Consider the following 24,761-nt stretch of genomic DNA (forward strand, 5'->3'; position numbering starts at 1 on the left):
CTAAGGGCCTTCACCTGGCCCCCTTTGTGTAGGAGAGCATGATCTGCGATACCTGAACTATAGAAATATTTCCTATCTCCCACAAGGTGCGGTTTCCATGCCTCCCATATGATAAGAGTATTTTGTACTGACATTGGGACATGTTGTAATGGAGTCCACGCCTCCCGAGGTAACCAAATGAGCAAGCAGAGTGGCATTTTGCCCACCATGAACTTTCGACAACACTCCATTGTTTTTGCTCCCCTTTTCGATGCCAATCGAAGATCACCCTCAGCTGGGCCGCTGCGTAGTACCATCTGATATTTGGGACCCCCAGCCCCCCCTCAACTTGGGACGAAACATAACCAATTGAGACACACTCGGGGGACGACGTCTCCAGATATAGGAAAAGATCTTCCTCTGCCATTGTTTAAGAATTGCATTGGATATATGTATGGGGAGAGATTGAAATAAGTATCCCAGCCTAGGAAGGACATTCATCTTAATAGAGGCTATACGACTGAACCATGATAGATATAGACCGGACCAGCGGTCTAGGTCCTGGAAAATCTTTTTAACTAGTGGAGGATAATTGAGCCTAAACAGGTCACCAGGGTTTTTGTTAATGTATACCCCCAGGTATTTAATTTTCTGTGGTGCCCAATGAAAAGGGATCAACTTCTGCAAATCGTGGACCTGAGTCGTGGGTACAGAGATATTAAATATCTCCGATTTCTCCACGTTTAATTTAAATCCTGAGACCTCCCCAAAATTCTGCAGTTCAGTTAGGGTGGCCGCTAACATGGTAGCCGGATTAGTGAGTGAAAACAGGACATCGTCCGCGAACATGGACATCTTATATGTTGTATCGCCCAACGTGACCCCCTGGATGTTAGCATTCTTGTGCACTCTGGAGGCTAAAGGCTCCAAAAATAAAGCAAACAATAATGGTGATAGAGGGCACCCCTGCCGTGTGCCAAGTTGGATGGAGAAGGCCTCCGAGTAGATCCCGTTTACTTTCACCCTTGCCTGTGGGACGTTATCCAATTGCTGCAATCCATTTAGAAATCCATTTCCTTAGGGTGGAAAAAAGAAATGGCCAGTGGACCATATCAAAGGCCTTCTCCGCATCTACAGATAATAAAACAGTCTGTATATTTTTGTCCTGAACCCACCAGATCAGATCCACAATCTTGCGGATATTATCCGCCGTCATTCTCCCAGGTATAAATCCTGCTTGGTCTATGTGGACTAGTCGACCCAAAATGGCATTTAAGCGGGACGCCATAATTTTGGCTAGAAGCTTCAGGTCAATATTGATGAGGGAGATTGGCCTATAAGACCCACAATTAGTTAGGTCTTGCCCCGGCTTCCCCAGAATAGTGATGCCAGCAGTATTAGCTCCTCTTCCCATAGGTTTCCCCTCCCAAAGGTGGTTAAAAAACTTCTGTAGGGGCTTCAATAAGACTGGAACAAGCTTTTGGTAAAATGATGGGGTATAACCATCTAGCCCTGGGGCTTTGTTAGCCTTAAAACTCTTAATGGCCTCGGCAATTTCATCTTGTGAGATCTCACGATCTAAGTATGCTCTCTCCTCCTCCGCCAGGTGAGGGAGATCTACCTCTTGCAAATAGGCCATGATTTGTTCTATACTAATGAATGGATTGTCGGCATAGAGAGCCCCATAAAACTGTTGAAATCTATGTCTTATGTCAGGCGGAGACGTAAGAAAGCCTCCAAAGCCCCTAATTTTAGTAATCTGGGACTGGGTCTGCTTGTGTTTCAGGTAGCGAGCTAAGCGCCTCCCCGACCGGTTCCCCCATTCGAATTTATCTTGCGTCCGCAAGGCCAATTGGGCCCTCAATTTGGCATCTGCCATTGCATTCAACTTCCTCCTTACATTTTGTAATTGAACATAAATTGACCTATCCAGTGTTCTATGATGTCGCTCCGCCAAGCGATTTATGTTATCCAACAGAGCCCTTTTCAATTGCTTCTTTTGTTTCTTGAGGTAGGCCCCCCTAGAAATCAAATGTCCCCTCAAGATTACTTTCAGACAGTCCCAGATAACTGTTGGGTCCCCCTCATTGGTGGCAAGGTAGGAAGTGACCTCTTCTTTCAGTTTGTCACTAAAATTGACGTCACCAAGGAGTGAATCATTTAAGCTCCACGGCCGGAAACCTGTTTCGGATACCAATGCTCCCATTTCTAAACCACTAAAGCATGGTCAGACCAAGTTATTGGGTTAATATACACCCTCTGGACCCTCCTGTGTAATGTTTTATCTAGCAGTATACAGTCTATTCTCGAATATGATTGGTGGGGCGAAGAAACGAAAGTGTAATGTTTGACATTGGGATTTAAATTGACACCACACATCTTCCAGATCCCATTTATCAATGAGGGACTTAAGTTTCTTCCTGAATTACCCGGTTCCCGATAAGCTCCCTCCTGAGTTGTCAACCTGTGGGCAAAGGGTAAGATTAAAGTCTCCCATGATTAATAAAAACCCTTCCGCCTCCAGAGTAAGAAGCCTATCTATAAGAGTCCCAGAAACTCAATGGATTGGTATTGGGAGCATAAACAGTCAACAATGAAACAGTTCCCCCTGATATTCAAATTTAATCAATAAATATCTCCCTTCTGGATCTTCAACATGCGACTTGATAACAGTCATACCTTTGTTTAAACAGGACACATACCCCAGTATATTTGTGATTTTTTGATGCTGGAGAGAACCACCGGTAAGCAAACATGGGCCACTGCAATAGGTGCTCATAGCGTCTACGCAGATGGGTCTCCTGCAGACATATAACCCCTGCGGGAGAATTCTGCAAATCCTGTTTCAGGAGATGACGCTTGTGCGGAATATTAAGCCCTTTGACGTTTAAGGATGCTAATTTAAGAGCCATGAGTTTACATGCTTCTTAAATGATCGCAAGGACCACCTACGCTGGTCACCTAACCATAAGGGGACCTTCCCAAAATATCCTGCCCAGCAATGTGATAAAATCCACAAGAGACTGTTTTCTTCCCTTAAACCAATTGCCGCTACTATCGCTAGATCTTGTGAACGTTCCCTCTCTCCCCCCCCTTCCCCCTGTGCTATCAACGCCAAGCAAGCTCGGCGTTCCTGCGAGTGCAGGTACAGGGCTTAAAGTGGCTCGACAGCAAAATGGTCATGCCCCTTGCACTGTTTCCCTCCGCCCTTCATCCTCCCCATCCCCCCCCCCCCCCCGAACACCAGAAACAACAAATTTTCCTTTCAACATTATGACTTGTGAGACGGCATTTACTGAAACTAACTCTCCTAACAGAGTCCTCAGCGCCATCAACATCTATTAATATTGCAAATAAAACTTTTCTATGCAAGTATTGTTAAAGCTCACAAAGGTCCTTCGGGATCCACATCAACCCAACCCAACCCAACGGTTGGTCCGGAGTTGCTTGAAGTCTCTTGCCTCCGCAGACTTCTGCTGCCATCGTGGAGGTTCCACCCGACTTTTACTCTCTGCCGGGATGGGCTGTTGAATAGGAAGACCCGCTGCTTTTAAAATGGCTGCTGCATCATCCGAGGAATTCGCTCGTGTGCTGATCCCCTGAATGGTTACAGATATGCCTACCGGGTATAGCCATTTATATTGAATGTTTTCTTTCCTTAGTATGGAGGTGATTGAGCTGTAAGACTGACGTCTCTTCAAGGTTCCAAGTGACAAATCTGGAAGAACTGAGACCGACACTCCGTTCCATTGCCAGGTTTGCTTTTTTCTCGCCGCCATTAGCACCCTGTCTTTATCCGGGAAGTGTAGAAAACATGCAATGATGTCTCGGGGAAGATTCCCATTACGCGGCCCCAATGTTCGGTGTGCTCGCTCCAACTCAATCATTGGGTCGGGAACCGGTTCTTTGTCTGGGTCTCCCGTCTGAGATAAAAAAAAAAAAAAGGAGCAAAGAGCGGACAACCGCGTGGCAATCATTATAGGCCTCCACTTTGGGGATCCCCCTAAAGCGGAGATTGCTTCTCCTATTTCTGTTTTCGAGAACCTCTAATTTAAGAAGCAGTTCGTCCCCACCTTTAGCCACGGAATCACATTGAGATTGTAATTTTTCAATTTTACTTGCGTGTGCTTCGAGTCTGATGTCGCAGTAGTCTATTCTGCGTCCAATCTCTCCCATGTCTTCTCGCATTTCCGCCATTTTATCGAGGAGTTCTTTTTTATTTTCTTTCATAACTCTCCTCAAATCACCGAACCAACCTCTAAATTCCTCTCTCGTGGGTACCTCTGACAGCTGAGGGCTATGCTCCTCTCCAGGGGAATCTACGTCGTCCTCGTGTGAAGCCGCCATAGCGAGATCCGTATTGCCTCCTTGATGCGCTGTCCCCTCTCTGGATTTTAAGTATGAGAATTTACTCAAATTGATCCCTTTTCGCTTGGGCTTGCATGAATATATATGATCAGGAAAACTTATCACATCAATTTATCATCGGTCCTGGGGGGCAAGATGGTGGTGGATTCTAATTTCCATTCATGGTGATCCGGAGCTCTTCCCTTAAGCTGCCATTCCGCTCCGTGGCTAAACCACGCCCCGATACATTCAGCTTTCTAAACATGAATTGAACATTTTAGAACTTTTCTGGAGATACCCATTTCTATTAATCATTGTGTCAGAATTACATGATCCACAGTATCAAAAGCTGCAGAAAGATCAAGCAGTATTAAGATGTATGACTATCCCGATTCAAAACCTTGACGTATTGTATCAGTCATTGATAATAAAGTTTCTAGAGTATGTTTTTTTTTCTGAAACCAAATAGATTTTGGAAAGAGTATATTTTCTTTGATGAATTCAGATAGTTGAGTATTTACTACTTTTTCTATTATCTTTGCAATGAATGGTAAGAAAGATATTGGCCTGAAATTTAAATTATTTATGTCTCTGCAATTTGCTTATGTATTCAACTCGTAGACCAAAAAATGTAAATATTTCAAAAATTGTACAAACAGACTTGCAGACTTTGTGAACTTTTTCATCCAACTTTTGCTTAAAATTGAAGTCTGAGCCTAAAATATGCCAGCCTCTGTGCTTGCTTTCCACTTTGCCCTTAGTCCACACTGGTTCTTATTACCATCACTAATGAAATGTGCCAGTCGTTCAGTAGATGTAGAACTGAAATGATGCATAAAAGTAACCAGTTTCTGAATTATGTTGGTGAAAATGTGGTACGCGGGTATATGTTGGAATGTGTGGTGGGAATGTGGGAGAATTAAATCTTTTTGGGACAAGGTTAAAGAGGTGATTCTTGAAATACTTGACATTACATTAATTTTGGACCCTAAAATGTATCTGCTTTTGATAATCCCAAACAGATGGCCCACATAAAAACTGAAATTTAAGGTCCAAATCTTGGTAGCAGTTAGATGTGAACTAGCTGCACATTGGAGAAGATAAGATATTCCAACTATGGACTCCTTCAAATACAGTGTTATTAGGGTTTACAGACCCTTGCACCCTAGGCAGACCAATGTAACTCACCCCCCCCCCCCCAAAATCCACCCTGAATTGAAAGTGCCCTATTACAGTGGGAGATATATAGTGTCAAATTGTCCCTCTAATAGAGTGTCGTCGTCCCCCCCGTATTCAGGATCCCTTTGGCTCAAAATCTCCAGACTTACGCCTCATCAGGTAACATGGCACACGTTGCCATGTTCAGCCTTGGATAATGCAGGGGTTACGCACACAAGTCTTGGTCCCACCCCAGAATGCCCATGCCCCGCCCCTTTTCTGTCTCATTCTGGGTGCGCACACAGCTACGTATGTGCGTACTTTCTGGTTTCTTAAAATTTACGTTGCTTACGCGCGGCCCACATACGTGTGTATGGGGCTGTTTTTGCGAGAGCAATGCTTTTAAAGTCTACCGGATAATGATGAGAAGAACTTGTCCAAGTTATAAAAATTTTAAATATGTCCACTTACCTAGTTTTAGCTATGTTGATCCAAGCATAGAGGGGCAAAGTAAAGGCTCTCTGTTCCTGTTTCCGCACATTTTCAGGTAGAATATGGTCAATTGTCAGGGCATCATGTTTAATTCGACATCTTGCAAGTGAAGCAGCCAGTTTTGTTTTATAGCTACAAATATAAAAGCAACTTTCAACATCAAACTGTATTAAGATAGTGTATCTGCTTGTTAGTGCTTCTCTTTATTAACCTTGTGATACAGAAGTATCATACATGTATGCCAATTATTTTTCCTAACTTACATACTGATGAAATAATCTCACTATTCATTCAGCATTTGTATATCTGTATGTGCTATTTCATTTTGTTTACTTATCGACTTCTTTTCAAAATATAAAAGATATACAAGGTGTTTGTATTGCAGACAGTCCATCAGTCAGCCATTTTTACAGATACTGCAGTTCTAATCCAGTCTACCTCTTGTATGGTTATTCCCACGCTGCTGGTGATCAGCTTTCAAGAAGTCTCATCAAATGTCAAAGTTGGGGGGGGGGGGGGGGGGGGAGGCAGGGCAAGTAGACAATTTCAGTATACAGGAGTAGGATTTGTAACAACTATAATGCAATTAGTCTGTCCTTAAAACAACAAAAAGAAACCCTGCAAGTACATGCTTAGAGTTCAGCATCCCAGTCAGACCAGAAGGGATCTTCACAATATGGATGCAAAAGAAATAAAGTGGAAAGAATGGGCTACTCTAGGCAATCCGGGGGGGGGGGGGGGGGAATCCAAGATGACTGCACGCTAATCTGTGGAGCTCCGGACTATCCTTATTCCCCTTAAATTTCTTCTCACTTCTATACGATCTGAAGTACCTGTAATATGGGGAAGAGGAAAGTAAGGGTCAGAGTGTTCCCCGAAGCCTCAGATGGTTCGCTATTTTCGGGCTCGATGGACTAGCATGTTGTACGGAGCCAGGAGCTTCCATCGTGCTCCGTGGAGCAGTCCTTGGGAGGTCAGTCGAGTAGTGTTCCATCGCTGTCGACCCCGGACCTAGGAGTCATCCTTTTTGCCGGAGCTGATTCGGGCTCCTCCTCAGCCTGGCCCCCCCACGGGAGAAGCTGACACGATCAGCATGCCCCCGTCACACTCTGATGATCGAGACCAGCTGGCATAAGAACATAAGAAAATGCCATACTGGGTCAGACCAAGGGTCCATCAAGCCCAGCATCCTGTTTCCAACAGTGGCCAATCCAGGCCATAAGAACCTGGCAAGTACCCAAAAACTAAGTCTATTCCATGTTACCACTGCTAATGGCAGTGGCTATTCTCTAAGTGAACTTAATAGCAGGTAATGGACGTCTCCTCCAAGAACTTATCCAATCCTTTTTTAAACACAGCTATACTAACTGCACTAACCACATCCTCTGGCAACAAATTCCAGAGTTTATTTGTGCGTTGAGTAAAAAAGAACTTTCTCCGATTAGTTTTAAATGTGCCCCATTCTAACTTCATGGAGTGCCCCCTAGTCTACTATCCGAAAGAGTAAATAACCGATTCACATCTACCCGTTCTAGACCTCTCATGATTTTAAACACCTCTATCATATCCCCCCTCAGTCGTCTCTTCTCCAAGCTGAAAAGTCCTAACCTCTTTAGTCTTTCCTCATAGGGGAGTTGTTCCATTCCCCTTATTTTGGTAGCCCTTCTCTGTACCTTCTCCATCGCAATTATATCTTTTTTGAGATGCGGCGACCAGAATTGTACACCGTATTCAATGTGCGATCTCACCATGGAGCGATACAGAGGCATTATGACATTTTCCGTTTTATTCACCATTCCCGTTCTAATAATTCCCAACATTGTTTGCTTTTTTGACTGCCGCAGCACACTGAACCGACGATTTCAATGTGTTATCCACTATGACACCTAGATCTCTTTCTTGGGTTGTAGCACCTAATATGGAACCCAACATTGTGTAATTATAGCATGGGTTATTTTTCCCTATATGCATCACCTTGCACTTATCCACATTAAATTTCATCTGCCATTTGGATGCCCAATTTTCCAGTCTCACAAGGTCTTCCTGCAATTTATCACAATCTGCTTGTGATTTAACTACTCTAAACAATTTTGTGTCATCTGCAAATTTGATCATCTCACTCGTCGTATTTCTTTCCAGATCATTTATAAATATATTGAAAAGTAAGGGTCCCAATACAGATCCCTGAGGCACTCCACTATCCACTCCCTTCCACTGAGAAAATTCTCCATTTAATCCTACCCTGTTTCCTGTCTTTTAGCCAGTTTGCAATCCACGAAAGGACATCGCCACCTATCCCATGCCTTTTTACTTTTCCTAGAAGCCTCTCATGAGGAACTTTGTCAAACGCCTTCTGAAAATCCAAGTACACTATATCTACCGGTTCACCTTTATCCACATGTTTATTAACTCCTTCAAAAAAGTGAAGCAGATTTGTGAGGCAAGACTTGCCCTGGGTAAAGCCATGCTGACTTTGTTCCATTAAAACATGTCTTTCTATATGTTCTGTGATTTTGATGTTTAGAACACTTTCCACTATTTTTCCTGGCACTGAAGTCAGGCTAACTGGTCTATAGTTTTCCAGATCACCCCTGGAGCCCTTTTTAAATATTGGGGTTACATTTGCTATCCTCCAGTCTTCAGGTACAATGGATGATTTTAATGATAAGTTACAAATGTTTACTAATAGGTCTGAAATTTCATTTTTTAGTTCCTTCAGAACTCTGGGGTGTATACCATCTGGTCCAGGTGATTTACTACTCTTCAGTTTGTCAATCAGGTCTACCACATCTTCTAGGTTCACCGTGATTTGATTCAGTCCATCTGAATCATTACCCATGAAAACCTTCTCCATTACGGGTAGCTCCCCAACATCCTCTTCAGTAAACACCGAAGCAAAGAAATAATTTAATCTTTCCGCGATGGCCTTATCTTCTCTAAGTGCCCCTTTAACCCCTCGATCATCTAACGGTCCAACTGATTCCCTCACAGGCTTTCTGCTTCGGATATATTTTAAAAAGTTTTTACTTTGAGTTTTTGCCTCTACAGCCAACTTCTTTTAAAATTCTCTCTCAGCCTGTTTTATCAATGTCTTACATTTAACTTGCCAACGTTTATGCTTTATCCTATTTTCTTCTGTTGGATCCGTCTTCCAATTTTTGAATGAAGATCTTTTGGCTAAAATAGCTTCTTTCACCTCCCCTTTTAACCATGCCGGTAATCGTTTTGCCTTCTTTCCACCTTTCTTAATGTGTGGAATACATCTGGACTGTGCTTCTAGAATGGTATTATTTTTTTTTTTTAAACCATGACCACGCCTCTTGGACATTTTTTACTTTTGTAGCTGCTCCTTTCAGTTTTTTTCTAACAATTTTTCTCATTTTATCAAAGTTTCCCTTTTGAAAGTTTAGCACGAGAGCCTTGGATTTGCACACTGTTCCTCTTCCAGTCATTAAATCAAATTTGATCATATTATGATCACTATTGCCAAGCGGCCCCACCACCATTACCTCTCTCACCAAGTCCTGTGCTCCACTGAGAATTAGATCTAAAATTGCTCCCTCTCTCGTTGGTTCCTGAACCAATTGCTCCACAAAGCTATTATTTATTCCATCCAGAAATGTTATCTCTCTAGCGTGACCTGATGATACATATACCCAGTCAATATTGGGGTAATTGAAGTCTCCCATTATTGGGGTAATTGAAGTCTCCAATAACAGTGTCGGGTGGAGCAAGCAGAAGGAGCAGTTTGCCGGATAAGTGAAGGAAGGGAATCCTTGCAGAACATTTCCCCAATACCAATCTACAGCGTTTTCACTGGAGGTAATAATGTTAGGAGGGTTTATTAAAGAAACTGTTATTTTAGACATAATTTGGGAAGCTATTGCAAATCTTTCGAATCAAGTTTCCCAATTTGTTTTTCAACAACGTGAATTGGCTACACATTTAACTCCTCTCAGTCCCAAATTTCACAAATTAAAGTTCAAGTAGAAGCTCTGGAGTCCAAGGGGATAATTATGCAAAATTCAATACTATCTCAGCTGGACATTTGTTTCTACAAAACAAAATGGAAAACCTGGAAAATACTAATCAACGATGCAATCTTAGGATTTTAAACTTTCCTAAAAAAAAAGAGTTTACAAAATCAGTTGATTTGCTACGTAGATATTTCCTAGAAGTATTAATCAAAGAAAATTTGCTTCCACCTATTTCAAAAGCGTATTATTTGCCAGATAAGGTATCTTCGCACTTGGATAATAGACCTGCAGATAGTGTTCCACCCGATATATCACATCTATCCTCTTTTCTGAGAGTTCAATGGAAAAGGAATTATATCTGCAACCTTAATTGTTACATTTGCCTTGGTCTCAGACCGGGACTTTGTATTAAAAATCTTTTTCCGAAAGAGAGACATTGTTTTTAGGAAATAAGATTCACATGTTTCCTGATGTTGCTAAAGTAATGATTGAAAAGAAAATGTTACTTATTAATGCGTCCTGCAGTAATTAGTTTGGGAGCTATTTTTTGGTTACATTTTCCCTGTAAATGCATTATTAAACACGCAGGGGTTACATTTCTTTTTTTTACCTTTCCAGCTTAATTCCTTTTTGAATGATAAAGTAAGACAGGATTCCTCTTCCACACTGACTAGCTCCTAAATAAGCTCTCTGGATTCTAAGGTCGGAACACCTTAACACTTTAGTGTGGTGAGGCCTTTTTCCTTTCTATGTTAAATTTGATGTTCATTTTGCTTCACATATTTTCCATTGGAATATCCCCCTTAGTGGACTAAGGATATTGTTGAGATCCATATAATTCTGATAAGATTTATCTTCTAAATTGTTTTTGGTCTCTCTATACCATTTCTTGTCAAATTGTTTAACTTGTTAACTGTCTTTAAATTATAAAGTGTAAAAAAAAAAAAAAAAAAAAAAAAAAGAATGGGCTATGTTGAAAAATCAGCTTCAAAGTGCTGCCCCAAGGACAAACAGAGGTCCAACGTTAATACAAATCTAAGTTTATTATTTAATATTGAAAGCCAATCATATAAGACCTCTGGGAGACTCAGAATGGGAGCCTTATGTTTCTAAAGGCTCTCCCTGCATGTCTCAACATTTGTCAATGAGTGCTGACGTTTTAATAGGACTTTATAGAGTATCAGGTACCACGTGTCCTGTGTCCAAATCAGACAACCTATGTCTAAGATACCCTGGTCCCGCCTCCCATATTGAGATCCAATTAGGCCTAGCAGATACCCACATGTCTGATGATTAGTTTCAGTAGGCCACATGTCTGATGATTAGTTTCAGTAGGCCTTTGTTCTGTCACTCGTTCCAGTCCTTTGATCAGACTCCTAATCTCATGGAGATCTCCAGTTACACTGGGCCCCTCAAGTCGAGACAGTATTCTGTGAGAACATGGCCTGGTCCATGTGTTCGTTGTGACCTCATGACCCTCCATCATATCTGAATAGGTCTGAATTCATTCCAGATGTCTCCCAGAAGCCATTCAAGCTCGGATCAGTCAGTTCCTTGTATGCCAGAAATTCCAGTTAGGTCAGAGATAGCAAAGGATTCTGGATAAGCTGAGTGAACCAAAGTCTGAGCCAAAGTCTTCATGTTTGGCTTCCCATATATCAGCTACTCTAAATATCCCAGAAAGATTGCACTTACACTAAACTGTCAATTTTACATTTAATGGATTCAAGTTCTGAAGTTGCTATCTAAGCAAAAATGTTTTCATTTTACAGAGGTGGGGAGAGTTGGAGCAGCTCCCTAAGGGTCACATTAAGACTCTAGCTGCTTGATTCATTAATCATTGTAGTAAACTATTTTTGTTTTGATTTTTTTGCTAGATCTGCAATCCATATTTAAAGCCTAGCCTTGGCAGGGGAATATTTTATCCTACAGTACCAAGAGATATTCTAAATTTAGATTCATTGGCTCCGCAGAATCATGGAATATGATGGCAGATAAGACATCTAATCTAGAGCCACTTATACCATAAGGCTACAAGATTATTTTTTATTATTATTTTTTTTAAACATTAGAAAACTTTCTCCAGATCCAGTTCATAGGTAAAGTTTCAGTGCTCCAATGTTTTATTTTGTCCAGCAGTTTCCTCTTGCTCCTTTGGGCTTCCAGCTCAATTGGAACAGCATCTATTGATTACAATGCCTTGAGCCTTTATTTGAAACTACCTGGGAATTTTTCCTCTTTTTTTTTTTTTAATATTCCCCATCCCGACCACCACAGTGACAGTGCTCAGCCAGGGGCTAACAAACCACAGCTAACATGGATCCCAAGTCTGGCCAGGTAGAGGTAAATGGAATGCCCCAGGACTGATCTCTGGAATTCCTCAGAGATCAGTCCTGGGGCAGATTCTGTTCAATATCTTTGTCTTTTTGTGGGTGTAAAATTTACAATGAAGCTGACATACCTGAGGGAACAGACAATGTCAAATAACCTAAGAAAACTTGAGGCACGGTCAAAAGCATGGCAGTTTCAATGCAAGAGAGTAGAAAGACATGCATTTCAGGTTCATAAATTCAAAAAGCACTGTACAAGTTGGGGGGGGGGGGGGGGGCGGGAGGGGGAAGAGCTGATGAGCTCATTGTGCTCATTCAGCATGGAGAGAGGGGGTTTTGATAATCCACGAGTATCAAATAGGGGTAAAGTTACTGGTCAATGAACTTCCTTCCCCAGTTAAATCTGTTAATCAAGGTATAAAACCTGAATATTTGTGTGCTTTATAACTCTCCAGTACCCCAAATTAATTTTTATAGGAAACTTTAATGTGCTCGCTGTCAACACTTCTTCACCTTGTGCAATGGAATTGCTAAATTTGATGAATGCAGCTAGTAAAGGCCCCAACTCATGCAGGAGGTCACATGATCAATTTTTTTTGACCAGAAGAATGGTTGACATCATTGAATGATATTGACATGAAAGAAATTATGTTGTCAGATCATAGTTTCCAGTGTTTTAATTTAGCTGTTTGAGTCAGAACAGGATATATATTTAATAAATCTAGAAAATTAGTGTGTCCTAGTGTGCCACTGGAAGAATTCTTAGTGCAATGGAAAGATGAAAAATGCTTTTGACTAAGATAGTATTCCTATATAAAGTGCAGTGACCAAGTGGAATACTAGTTTATCTAAAAGTTATGATATAGTGGGGTCCCATGATGAGAGGCTTCTGTCCAAGACTCCAAGAAGAAGATAAAATGGTTTAACTCATGAATTACTAATCTTACGCAGGAGCCTGAGAAGAACTGAGAGAAAATGGCAAAAGGATAAGAATAGTGCTCATAAAATAGATTTATATGGTGAAAATGCAAAACTATAGATTGCAATATAAAAAGGTAAGAAAACACTCCAAAAATTTGTCCTTTAGCACTATTCGCAACTGTTAGGAAACTATTTGGAAAACCTGTTCAGGGTGTAATCAATTAACATTACTTTGAGGGAAAAAAAAAAAATCAGGAAAAATCCAGAAAATTTGAATGAATGTATCACAGAATCCCAAACAAGAGATTACATCGGATGATCCAGGATATCTACCTAAATGGAAGAGATTCAGGACAATTTCAACTATAGAAATTTCATCTGTGATTGCTCAATCTACTTTTTCTCCTTTGGATCCTTGTCCATTCTATGTAGAAAAGAATCTAAAGGTAACATCATTCACTATTAAACTAATGTTAGTGAATAGCTCATTACGGGAGGATGAACCTCACCATCACTTAAAGAGGCCAGCCATTAAAGATGATAAAAGTTTCCTTGATGGAGCTTTCAAACTATAGACCAATTTCAAAATGTGCCCACCTTAGCTAAGATGGTCAAAAAATGTGTGCCGATTCAACTAGATTTCCTAGAAGAAGAACATGGTTTACAGGATCAGCAGTTTGGTTTTAGGTCAGGACATGACAGAACATCTCTTACTCTCTTTAACAGATATATTACATCAAAAACTGAATCAAAATCAGATAGGGGTATTGATTTAGTTAAACATTGCTTCGGCGTACGATATTCTGACTCATACACCCCTGATATCCAGATTATATAGTTTAGACTTGGATGGCATAGTCCTTAAAGTGGTTTATATCTTTCCTTATGGAAAGAAGCCAAAAAGCTTAGATGGGGGAATATCTTTTCTGAATGGAAACCTCTCCCCACCGGAATCCCTCAGCGATCGTTCTCACCTGTACTTTTTAATATATATACTTCGCTCCCTTAGACCAGCTCATCCAATCAATGGGAGTTCAATTCTATATTTAAGCAGACGATATACAATTGTATATTCCTAGTGAAGAGAGTAATACCTCACCTATATTACAGATATGTCAAGTGTTGGATGCTGAAAAAAGCTGGCTAATAAAAAATGCGCTATTATTAAATGTGCAAAATCAAAAATTTTATGGGTTTGTAAACGTTCACCCATTGATATTTTAAATGTCCTATATAATGGTGTTCTTCTACCCCTGGTATCATTTTAGACTTCCAACTATCCATGAAGTTTCTTATTCAGAATTTAGTATAAAGATCACTTTATAAATTTAAAATGCTAAGAATGATTATTTTATGCACCCAGAAACGTTTAGAACCGTTGTGCAGTCACTGGTACTCAGTAATTTAGATAACTGCAGTATTTTATTAGTAGGTTTGACACTTTTAGTGTTATGTGCATTACAATTAATCCAGCATGTGAACGCTAAACTGATTTATGGTATCAATATGTTTGAGCACGCAACTCCAGTATTGCATACCTTACACTGGCTGCCAATTAGATAGAGGTGCCAATTTCGTTTATTGATTATTATACACGAGTTACTATATTCAGGAACTTATTATGCACTTACAAAATATCTGCATTGGCCTGAGTGCCGAAATCTTCAGGTACGAATTTAGCATTGCCAGTGGGTAAATCTTATAATTTACTAACACATGCAAGAGCCTTCTCTTATGGTAGCCCAAAAGTATGGAATGAACTGCCTTTACAGCTGAGAATGAAAGCAGACATTAAACTGTTTAGAAAGGAGGATTAAAGCATGGTTCTTCTTGCAAGCTTAAATATAAAAGTCACTAGCATGGTAAGCAAGTCAACTGATGTTGTGCGGGTCAGCTGCCCTGTTCAGCAGCCAATGAAGTTTCGCCAGAGCCCGCCGCCATTGTCCCGTGGCCGGCCCAGGGCCTGCTGCTTTCGCTCTGCCTCTCCTCCCTGCTGCTGTTGCTGCAGTTGGTCTGCCTCTTCTTCAGTCGGCAGCGCAGCAGGAAGCTTCGGGCTGTCTTTCTCTGGCCTGCGGGTCCTCTGATGCAACCAGCCTTCAGCTGGCTCCCTAGGCTCGCATTCACGCTGTTGTGCTTCAAATTAAAGGGCCAGCAGCAGTTAATCGCGCAGCCCTCTCAGATGACATCATTGTGCAGGGACTATATAAAAGGATAGTCCCTGCATTCTGCTAGTGCATTGGCAACAAGTCTCCTAGCCTGACTTACTCAGTTTCCTGAGTTCATGTCCCATCCTGTTCTTTGGACTTATTCTTGTCTTGACCTTTGCCTGGACATCGACCACAGAGGCCCCACGTAAGTCCAGCCAGCCCCAGCACCAGAGGGCTCAACCTAAGGGGAACATGGGCTGGTAGTGGTGAAGCTCCAGCGGGGTCTCTGCTCCTCTCCAGCAACTCCAACTCCCTTTCGGACCAAGGGTCCACATTCAGAAAAGATGTATATTTTTAGCCATAATATTTTGATGTCTTGGTAAGTTTTAATTAGTTTGTTTTATGTGACTGTGTATATTTTTATTTGGAACACGCAGTGAATGTAATATATGGAAACTGAAATGAAAATTAATTAGAAAAGTGAACTGATTAGGAGACATCTTGGGGTGATAGTGCCCGATAATCTCAAGGTAGTAAAACAAGATGATTATGCCTTTCTAGCAAGACTAGCACAGGGATGCTAGGCTGCCTAAAGAGAGGCATAACCAGCAGAAAAAAGAAAGTGATAATGAGCCTGTACAAATTGGAGAGGCCTCATTTGGAATATTGTTCAATTCTTGAGGCCATATACCAAAAAAGGATAGAGAGGGGCTTGAGGAGGTCCAGAGAAAGGCAGTCAAAATGGTGTGGGGTCTGCACCAAAAGACACATGAGATAAGACTTGAGGACCTGAACATGTATACCCTAGAGTAGAGACAGTTATTTATGATACAGACATTTAAATATCTGAAAGATATTAATGCACAATCCTTTTCTAATGGAAAGGAAGCAGAGAGCTAGGGTTCAGAGTATGAAGCTACAAAGGAAGCGGACTCAGGAATATCAGAAAATATTTAATGGAAATGGTGGTGGAGGCATGAAATGCCCTCCTTCAGATCGTGCTGGAGACAAAAACAGTAGCAGAATTCAAGTGCAGGATAAAAGTATCTCTTAACGGCAAGAAGATGGAAACAAAATACTAGGGTAACCTACTCAGAACAGTAGTTCAAATCACACTGAAATGATTTTGTGCTTCCAAGACAGACATTGGGACAACCTATATGGAGCCACATTTACAACCCTAAGAGACTGGATAGTCCAATTCTGTATTTTTCTGCAGTTATTTACTATGTTATTATGTGTAAGCCAAGTTGTGTTTGCAGGCCCCTCATTCTTCCAGCACCAGCAGAGAAACTGCTGGGGTCAGTTCCAGATCTAGCTACTAAGATATCTGTGGTAGCTCTAGCAGCAAGTTGTCAGTGATATAAGGCTTGTGAGCCAGTGTATGCTGGCAGACCCCATGATCTGCCCCGACTCCTCCTCTCAAGAGAGAGCTTTAATGCTTGGAAAAGAATCCTATGTGGAGCATGAACATGTATAGTACTGGAAGAAGAAGAAAGGATGCAAAGGAAGAGGGGATAGGCTTTTTGACATGTATCTACAGTACAGGGCACTGAGCTGGCAACCTTATTGTGGGTACAGTGGCAAGGAGCCAGACAAGAGGAGGAGAGAGACAGAAGGAAGGGAAAGAAAAGGAAATTCACTTTCATCTTTCCCTCACTTTCCATTCCCTACATCTTTCTTCCCCTCACTATCTCAAGGCATTTAAGAAAAGTTTAAACACATGGCTTTTTAAACAGACATTTTACAAGGAGACGGGAGAATAGAAATTATTCAGGAATAAGCAGATAAACACAGACACACAGTACTTATGACAATACAGTAGAGTAGTCTATGAACCCCACATCACAACTATCATATTGATAACACTATGTATAATAAATTTACCCGTAAAAGTACTTTCAGTACACTCAGTCATGACCCACTTCTCTAAAAATTATTTTGTTTAATGATATATTGTAACCGAACCTTTGATGGCACCTGTTAGAATGTACTATAGTACACTTTTACTTACATTAAATATGTGACTACATGTAAACCGTTGCGATGGTATATAACTTAGCGACGGTATAGAAAAGATTTTAAATAAAATAAATAAAAATACCCTGTGCTCTAGCCCTGTGTTTCATTCTTGCACCGGGCCCCACCTCAGCCATAATACAGCTCTGCATTTATTTACACCAGGTTGTAGTCTGTACAGAAAAAAATAAATACATAAAGCAAAAAAAAGAGAGAGGAGCAGTAATTTATGGAAGTAATAATATTAAAGCTACTGAAATGCAGAGATATAGGAAGGGTGTGATGAAATGGGCATCTCACACAGATAGAAATAGCCCTAGGATATGAAGATATTAGCCAATGAAAGCTGCAGAGGACACTGGGAAAACAGACAGGTTAGCCCTAAAAGAACAAAGCAAAAGGATGGACAGGCAGCTCTGAGTGGTAAAGCAAAATTGCTTACCTTGTAATAGGTGTTATCCCAGGACAGCAGGATGTAGTCCTCACATATGGGTGACGTCACTGACGGAGCCCTATCACGGAAAACTGTCAAAGTTTCTAGAAACTTTTGACTGGCATACTGAGCCCACTGAGCACGCCATGATCCCTCGAGCCACAGGGGTTTCCCTTCAGTCTCATAAGTAGCAATAAGCGTTAGAAAAAAATAAGATAATAAAACGTATCGGACCCAACTCCGCGGGGTGGCGGACAGGTTTCGTGAGGACTACATCCTGCTGTCCTGGGATAACACCTATTATAAGGTAAGCAATTTTGCTTTATCCCAGGACAAGCAGGATGCTAGTCCTCACAAATGGGTGATTAGCAAACTAGAGGCTGAGTCATTTTGTAGTGAACCAACACTGAAGTATTGTTGGTGAAAATGAGGCAGCCTAAAATCAAAGCAGGTTGGATGTAGAAGGAGTTGGGATTATACTGGAAACAAGTTCTTTAAGACAGATTGTCCGTAGGCTGAATCTTGTCCAAACAGTAGTGACCTGCAAAGGTGTGAAGAGAACTCCATGATGCCGCTTTACATATGTCAAGAATTGGCACTGAACAATAGTGTGCTACTGAGGTTGACATTGCTCTCACTGAATGCACCTTTACTCGTCCTTGGAGCAGAAGGCCTGCTTTTTCATAGCAGAATTCTATACAATCTGCTAGCCAGTTGGAGAGAGTTGGTTTGCCCACTGGATTACCCGGTTTGTTTGGGTCAAAAGAAACAAAGAGTTGGGTGGATTTCCTGTGGACTGCAGTGCGGTCTAAATAGTATGCCAGTGCACGTTTACAGTCCAAGGTATGCAAAGCCCTCTCACCTTGGTCAGAATGAGGTCTTGGAAAGAATGTGGGCAAAACTATGGATTGATTCAAATGGAATTCCGTATCTACCTTGGGAAGGAATTTTGGATGTGTACGGAGTACCACCTGGTCATGGAGGAATTTTGTATAGGGTGAGTATGTGACAAGTGCTTGTAACTCACTAACCCTTCTAGCAGATGTAATGGCTATTAGGAAGATAGTCTTCCATATGAGAAATTTAAAAATCACAGGAATTCATGGGCTCAAAGGGAGAATGCATGAGCCTGGTTAACACCAAATTAAGGACTCATTCTGTGACTGGTGGCCATATTGGTGGTTTAATGTGAATTAAACCTCTCATAAATCTACTGACAAGGGGTTGTACGGATACTGGTGCATCTCCCATTGTATTATGGTAAGCTGAAAATGCACTTAAGTGTACTCTGACAGATGATGTCAGGAGACCAGAATGTAGAAAGCCTGAAGCTAGAAATAGCAAATGTTGCTTACCTGATGTAACAGGTGTTCTCACAGGACAGCAGGATGTTAGTCCTCACAAATGGGTGACATCGAGGATGGAGCCCACCACGGAAAACTTCTGTCAAAGTTTAACAGAACTTTGACTGGCCCTTACTGGGCATGCCCAGCAAGGCACTGACCCTGCAGCCAGCAGGGGTCTCCCTTCAGTCTGATTTTCAAAGCTACAGGCAGTGCCTAGAAAGTAAAAACAAAACAAACCCAACACCGCGGGGTGGCGGGCGGGTTTCGTGAGGACTAACATCCTGCTGTCCTGTGAGAACACCTGTTACATCAGGTAAGCAACATTTGCTTTCTCACAGGACAAGCAGAATGGTTGTCCTCACAAATGGGTGAGTACCGAGCTGAGGATGTCCTGACTTGCACCAAATGCACCCAACGACGTGCAACAGGCACTACAACTGGGGTGGAATTTGGTAAAGGGCATCCGCACCCTACCGGGAAGGTGGAAGGGTGTTGGTACATCACGTTGGAAAAAGGTTACGCAAGACAGATTGGCCGAAGATGGAGTCCTGTCTTCCAGCTTTGTCCAAACAATAGTGGGCTGCAAAGGTATGGAGAGAACTCCAGGTTGCAGCCCTGCAGATGTCAGGAAGCGGCACCGATCGAAGGTGTGCCACTGACGTCGCCATGGCCCTCACAGAGTGTGCTTTCACACGGTCTTGAAAGGGAATGCCAGCTTGCTGATAGCAAAAAGAAATGCAGTCCGCCAACCAGGAGGAAAGAGCCTGCTTACCCACAGGATGTCCTAACTTGTTAGGATGAAAAGAGACAAATAATTGAGTGCTCTTCCTGTGAGCAACTGTACGGTCTAGATAAAAAGCTAGAGCTCGTTTGCAGTCTAGGGTATGCAGAGTCTGTTCCCCGGAGTTGGAGTGGGGCCTGGGAAAAAAGATAGGTAGTATGATGGATTGATTAATATGAAACTCAGAAACTACCTTAGGTAAAAATTTAGGGTGAGTGCGGAGTACCGCCCGGTCCTGCAGGAGCTTAGTGTAAGGCGGATAGGTAACTAGGGCCTGCAATTCACTAACCCTGCGAGCTGAAGTGATAGCCAAAAGGAATAACACTTTCCATGTGAGATACTTTAACTCACAGGAGTGCAGAGGTTCGAAAGGAGGTTTCATTAGACGACCAAGAACCAGGTTAAGGTCCCAAGATGGGGCCGGAGGACGTAAGGGTGGCTTCAGATGGAGCAAGCCTTTAAGAAAATGGGTTACTAGGGGTTGTACTGAAATAGGGACACCCTGTACACCTTTATGGAAGGCGGCTACCGCACTGACATGCATTCTGATAGAAGAGGTTTTAAGACCTGATTCAGAGAGATGCCATAAATAGTCCAAGAATTTGGAGATTGGACAGGAAAGGGGATCAAGGGACTGAGAAGTGCACCATGATGTGTACCTTTTCCATTTGTATGAGTAAGACTTTCTTGTGGAAGGCTTTCGTGAAGCTATCAGGACCCGAGAAACGGAATCTGAAAGGTTGAAAGGCTGAAGGACTAACCTTTCAACATCCATGCCGTCAGGGACAAGGCTTGGAGGTTGGGATGGAGGAGGCATCCGTCGTTTTGAGTGAGCAGATGCGGGTCCTTTCCCAGAGGAATGTGCCTGCGGATGGAGAGATCCTGGAGTATTGGAAACCATACTTGGCGTGGCCAGTAAGGTGCTATCAGGATCATGGTTCCCCCGTCCTGGCGTAGCTTCACGAGAGTCTTTGACACAAGAGGAAGTGGAGGGAATGCATAGAGCAGACCGGTTGTCCACTTGAGGGAGAATGCATCCCTCGGCCGAGAGTGCTGGCTCCGAATGAGAGAGCAGTAATCGTCCACTTTGTGGTTCTGAGGGGACGCAAAGAGGTCTATGCGGGGAGAACCCCACTTGTGAAACAGAGAGGTCGCTACCAGAGGATCGAGTGACCACTCGTGCGGTTGGAAGACACGGCTCAGCTGGTCTGCCAATACATTGTCTACTCCCGGCAGGTAAGTGGCCCTGAGGTACATGGAGTGGGAGAGGGCTTCCGCCCAGATCTGCGCAGCTTCCTGACACAGAAGGAAGGAGCCTGTGCCTCCCTGCTTGTTTATGTACCACATGGCCACTTGGTTGTCCGTCTGGATTAAGATTATCTGATGGAATAGATGATCTTTGAAAGTTCGGAGTGCATAGCGGATTGCGCGAAGTTCCAGGAAATTGATCTGGTGTTCGGCTTCCTCGTTGGACCATAACCCTTGGGTTTGAAAGTCGTCCACATGGGCTCCCCAACCGATGTGAGAAGCGTCGGTAGTTAGGATTACTTGCGGATCCGGTGGAAGAAAGGGTAAGCCCTGAAGGAGGTTGACCTGAGTCGTCCACCAGGTTAAGGATAGGCGCAGCGCTTGCGTGACTGTGACTATGGAGGACAGAGGCTGAAAAGCTTGAATCCATTGGTGTCGTAGAGTCCATTGTGTTACTCTCATGGCTAGTCGGGTCATGGGAGTGACTTGAACCGAGGATGCCATGTGTCCTAGGAGAATGAGGAACTGGCGAGCCGTGGCAGTGTTCTGAGACTGGAGCTGGCGAGCCAGGGATGTTAAGGTGTGGACCCTCTGAAGAGGAAGGTAAGCCTTTGCCTGCAAGGTGTCCAAGTCTGCTCCATTGAAGGATAAGGTTTGAGACGGGACTAAGCAAGATTTCTCGTAATTGACGAGAAACCCTAAGGAAAGGAGTGTTTGAATTGTCAATTTTAGGGAGGATTGAGCTATCTGTTGGGTGGAGGCCCTGATTAGCCAATCGTCCAGGTATGGGTAGATGTGGACACCTTCCTTCCTGAGGAATGCTGCTACCACTACGAGACATTTGGTAAAGACTCGTGGGGCAGAAGCTAGACCGAAAGGTAGGACACGGTATTGATAATGGTCGTGGCCTACGAGAAACCGCAGATATTTGCGATGGGATTGTGTGATCGCAATGTGGGTATAAGCGTCCTTGAGGTCGAGAGAGCACAGCCAATCCCCTCTTTGTAGCAGAGGGAGCAGCGCGCCTAGGGTTACCATTTTGAACTTCTCTTTTTGAAGGTATTTGTTGAGGGCTCGAAGGTCCAAAATGGGACGTAGTCCCCCCGATTTCTTTGGTATTAGGAAGTATCTGGAATAGAATCCCTTGCCTCGTTGAGAGGGAGGAACGGGTTCTATAGCATTTGATTGCAGAAGAAGAGATACTTCCTGTTGTAATTGAGCCAAATGGGTGGATAGACTCCACGCTTGAAGAGGCGGGGAGTCTGCCGGAAGAGTTATGAAGTTGAGGTGGTAACCCTGTGCGATAATTGTTAGCACCCACTGATCTGAGGTGATCTGCAACCATGGTTGTAGAAAATGGTACAGTCGACCTCCTACAGGGATGTCCGGAAGAGGGGTTTGGCATGTGTTCCCTACAGGGGAGTCAAAGGCCAGCCGCAGGCCCAGGAGGAGGGGCTACAGTAGGCCTTTGTTTCCTAGGCTGACGCGGCTGAGGCCTAGTAGAGGATCGAGCTGGACGAGGCCTGGCCGATGGAGGGTAATAACGGCGTGGTCGAAAGAATGACTTCTTAGAGTCTTTCTTTTGCGGTTGCTTGGAGGTCAGCTCAGGTGGGACAGATGAGAGTTGTTTCAACGTCTCATGGTGGTCTTTCAACTCCGCCACAATCTGCTGAATTTGCTCTCCAAACAAATTATCGCCTAAGCAGGGTAAATCAGCAAGACGATCCTGAACCTCTGGGCGAAGGTTGGATGATTTTAACCAAGCCCAACGTCTGGCTGAGATGGCTGTGGCTGAAACTTTTGTGGAAGCATCGAATATGTCGTAGGCAGTCCTAATCTCGTGCTTCCCTGCCTCAAATCCCTTGTGAAGAAGGGCTTGAAGCTGCGGTTGGTATTGGTCTGGTAACGTGTCAGCATAGTCTTGCATCTGCTTAAGGATGGCTCTGTTGTACTGAGTCATATAAAGTTGATATGAAGCTATGCGTGAAATCAACATAGCTCCATGATAGACTTTCCGTCCAACATTATCTAGGAACTTGTTGTCCCTGGTAGGCGGGGTAGAAGAGTGTGGCTTAAGACGCTTGGCCTTCTTCTGCGCGGACTCAACCACAACAGAGCGATGATCCAGTTGAGGTTTTTGGAAACCTGGTGCTGACTGGACAAGGTAGGTGGAGTCAGCTTTTTTGTTAACTGGGGACACTGATGAAGGAGATTCCCAGTTTTTCTTGAGCAGATCCAAAAACACCTGGTGTATAGGGATGGAAGCGATGATTTTTGGAGCATCCAGAAATTGAAGGAGTTCCATCATCTGGTGTCTGTCATCAGCTTCAGATTGTAGTTGAAAAGGTACAACTTCTGACATCTCTTTCACAAAATTAATGAAAGATAGATCCTCAGGAGGAGATCTTTTTCTACTCTCTGTAGGAGATGGAGGCGAAGGCAAATCCGTGTCAGAAGATGTATCATCATCATCACCCCAGGTATCGTAGGGATCAAGTGGGGTTTGTAACCCTGATGGACCTGGCTGAGGCTCTAAAGGCATCGATGGAAACCGAGGTGGAATCTGTGCCGTAGGTGGAACCAGAAATGGCATCGATGGCTTCGGTGCTGTCGATGGAATCGGTGCCTGGCGTGGAATGGATGGAACCAAAGGATATATCGGTGGAGATATACCAGAAGGCACCGATGGAACCACCCCGGAAGGGGGAATCCGGAACGGTGTTTCTCCTGCCGATGAAAATCCAGTCGGAGACGGTGGTGTTGTCGATGGCACTGGAATCACCGATGGAAGGGCCGTCATGAGCGCCTCCATACGGCTCAGTAGCGGTGCTAGCGCTTGTATCAACGGCTCGGTGGTCGGTTCCCTCCTCGGTGGCGAAGCCGGTGCCGGTGTCGGTGCCGGGGGCGGCACTGGAACCAGTGCCGGAGACGGTGCCGATGGAGGTTGCAATTTCTTCATCGCTTTCTCGATGGCCTCCTGGACCAGCCGGTCCAGTTCTGCCCGGAGACCAGGGGTAACCATACCCGGCTCGACGGGAGAGGGAGGCTGAGGCAGGGCCGGAGGGACCACCGTAACCGGTGGGATCACGGCCCCTGCACCCCGGGAGGGTGAGGGTTTCCTCGATGCCTGCGAACGAGACGTGGAGGGTGTCCGGTCTGTTCGCGGCTTCTTTGTCGGTGGCTCGGCTTGAGCAGAGGTCGATGGCTGTGGATCCTCGACAGGCCGAGATTTGTGCCGTCGATAGCGGTGCTTTTCCTTCCGATCCCCTCGCCCATCCGGGGAAGGGACGGGAGTCGACGGCCGAGAAGCGATCGATGGCGGACGGTCACCGGAGGGTTGACGATGATGGTACAACTTCGACGGTGCCGGTTCCGATGACGTCGATGCTATCGATGGCGTTGGGGTGGGTGCATGGAAGAGGAGCCCCATCTTCTCCATCCTGGCTTTGCGACCCTTGGGTGTCATTAAGGCACATTTGGTGCAAGTCAGGACATCATGCTCACTACCCAAACACATCACACAAACCCTGTGGGGGTCTGTGATGGACATAGTCCGGGTACAATCCGGACAACGGCGGAACCC

The 24,761-nt window shown here is 43.6% G+C and overlaps 1 protein-coding gene across 2 annotated transcripts in view; it reads right to left on the reverse strand.

Annotated features, from left to right (window-relative positions):
• Window positions 1–24,761, reverse strand: part of NSUN7 (NOP2/Sun RNA methyltransferase family member 7) — a 298,057-nt gene that overhangs the window by 179,955 nt on the left and 93,341 nt on the right. For both annotated transcript variants that reach the window (XM_029588977.1, XM_029588986.1), the window contains exon 5: window positions 5,956–6,108. In XM_029588977.1, coding sequence (XP_029444837.1) covers window positions 5,956–6,108 — 153 coding nt within the window. The remainder of the gene's footprint in view (window positions 1–5,955; window positions 6,109–24,761) is intronic.

The sequence above is a fragment of the Rhinatrema bivittatum genome, chromosome 1 (assembly GCF_901001135.1).
Source record: "Rhinatrema bivittatum chromosome 1, aRhiBiv1.1, whole genome shotgun sequence".
Lineage (NCBI taxonomy): Eukaryota > Metazoa > Chordata > Amphibia > Gymnophiona > Rhinatrematidae > Rhinatrema > Rhinatrema bivittatum.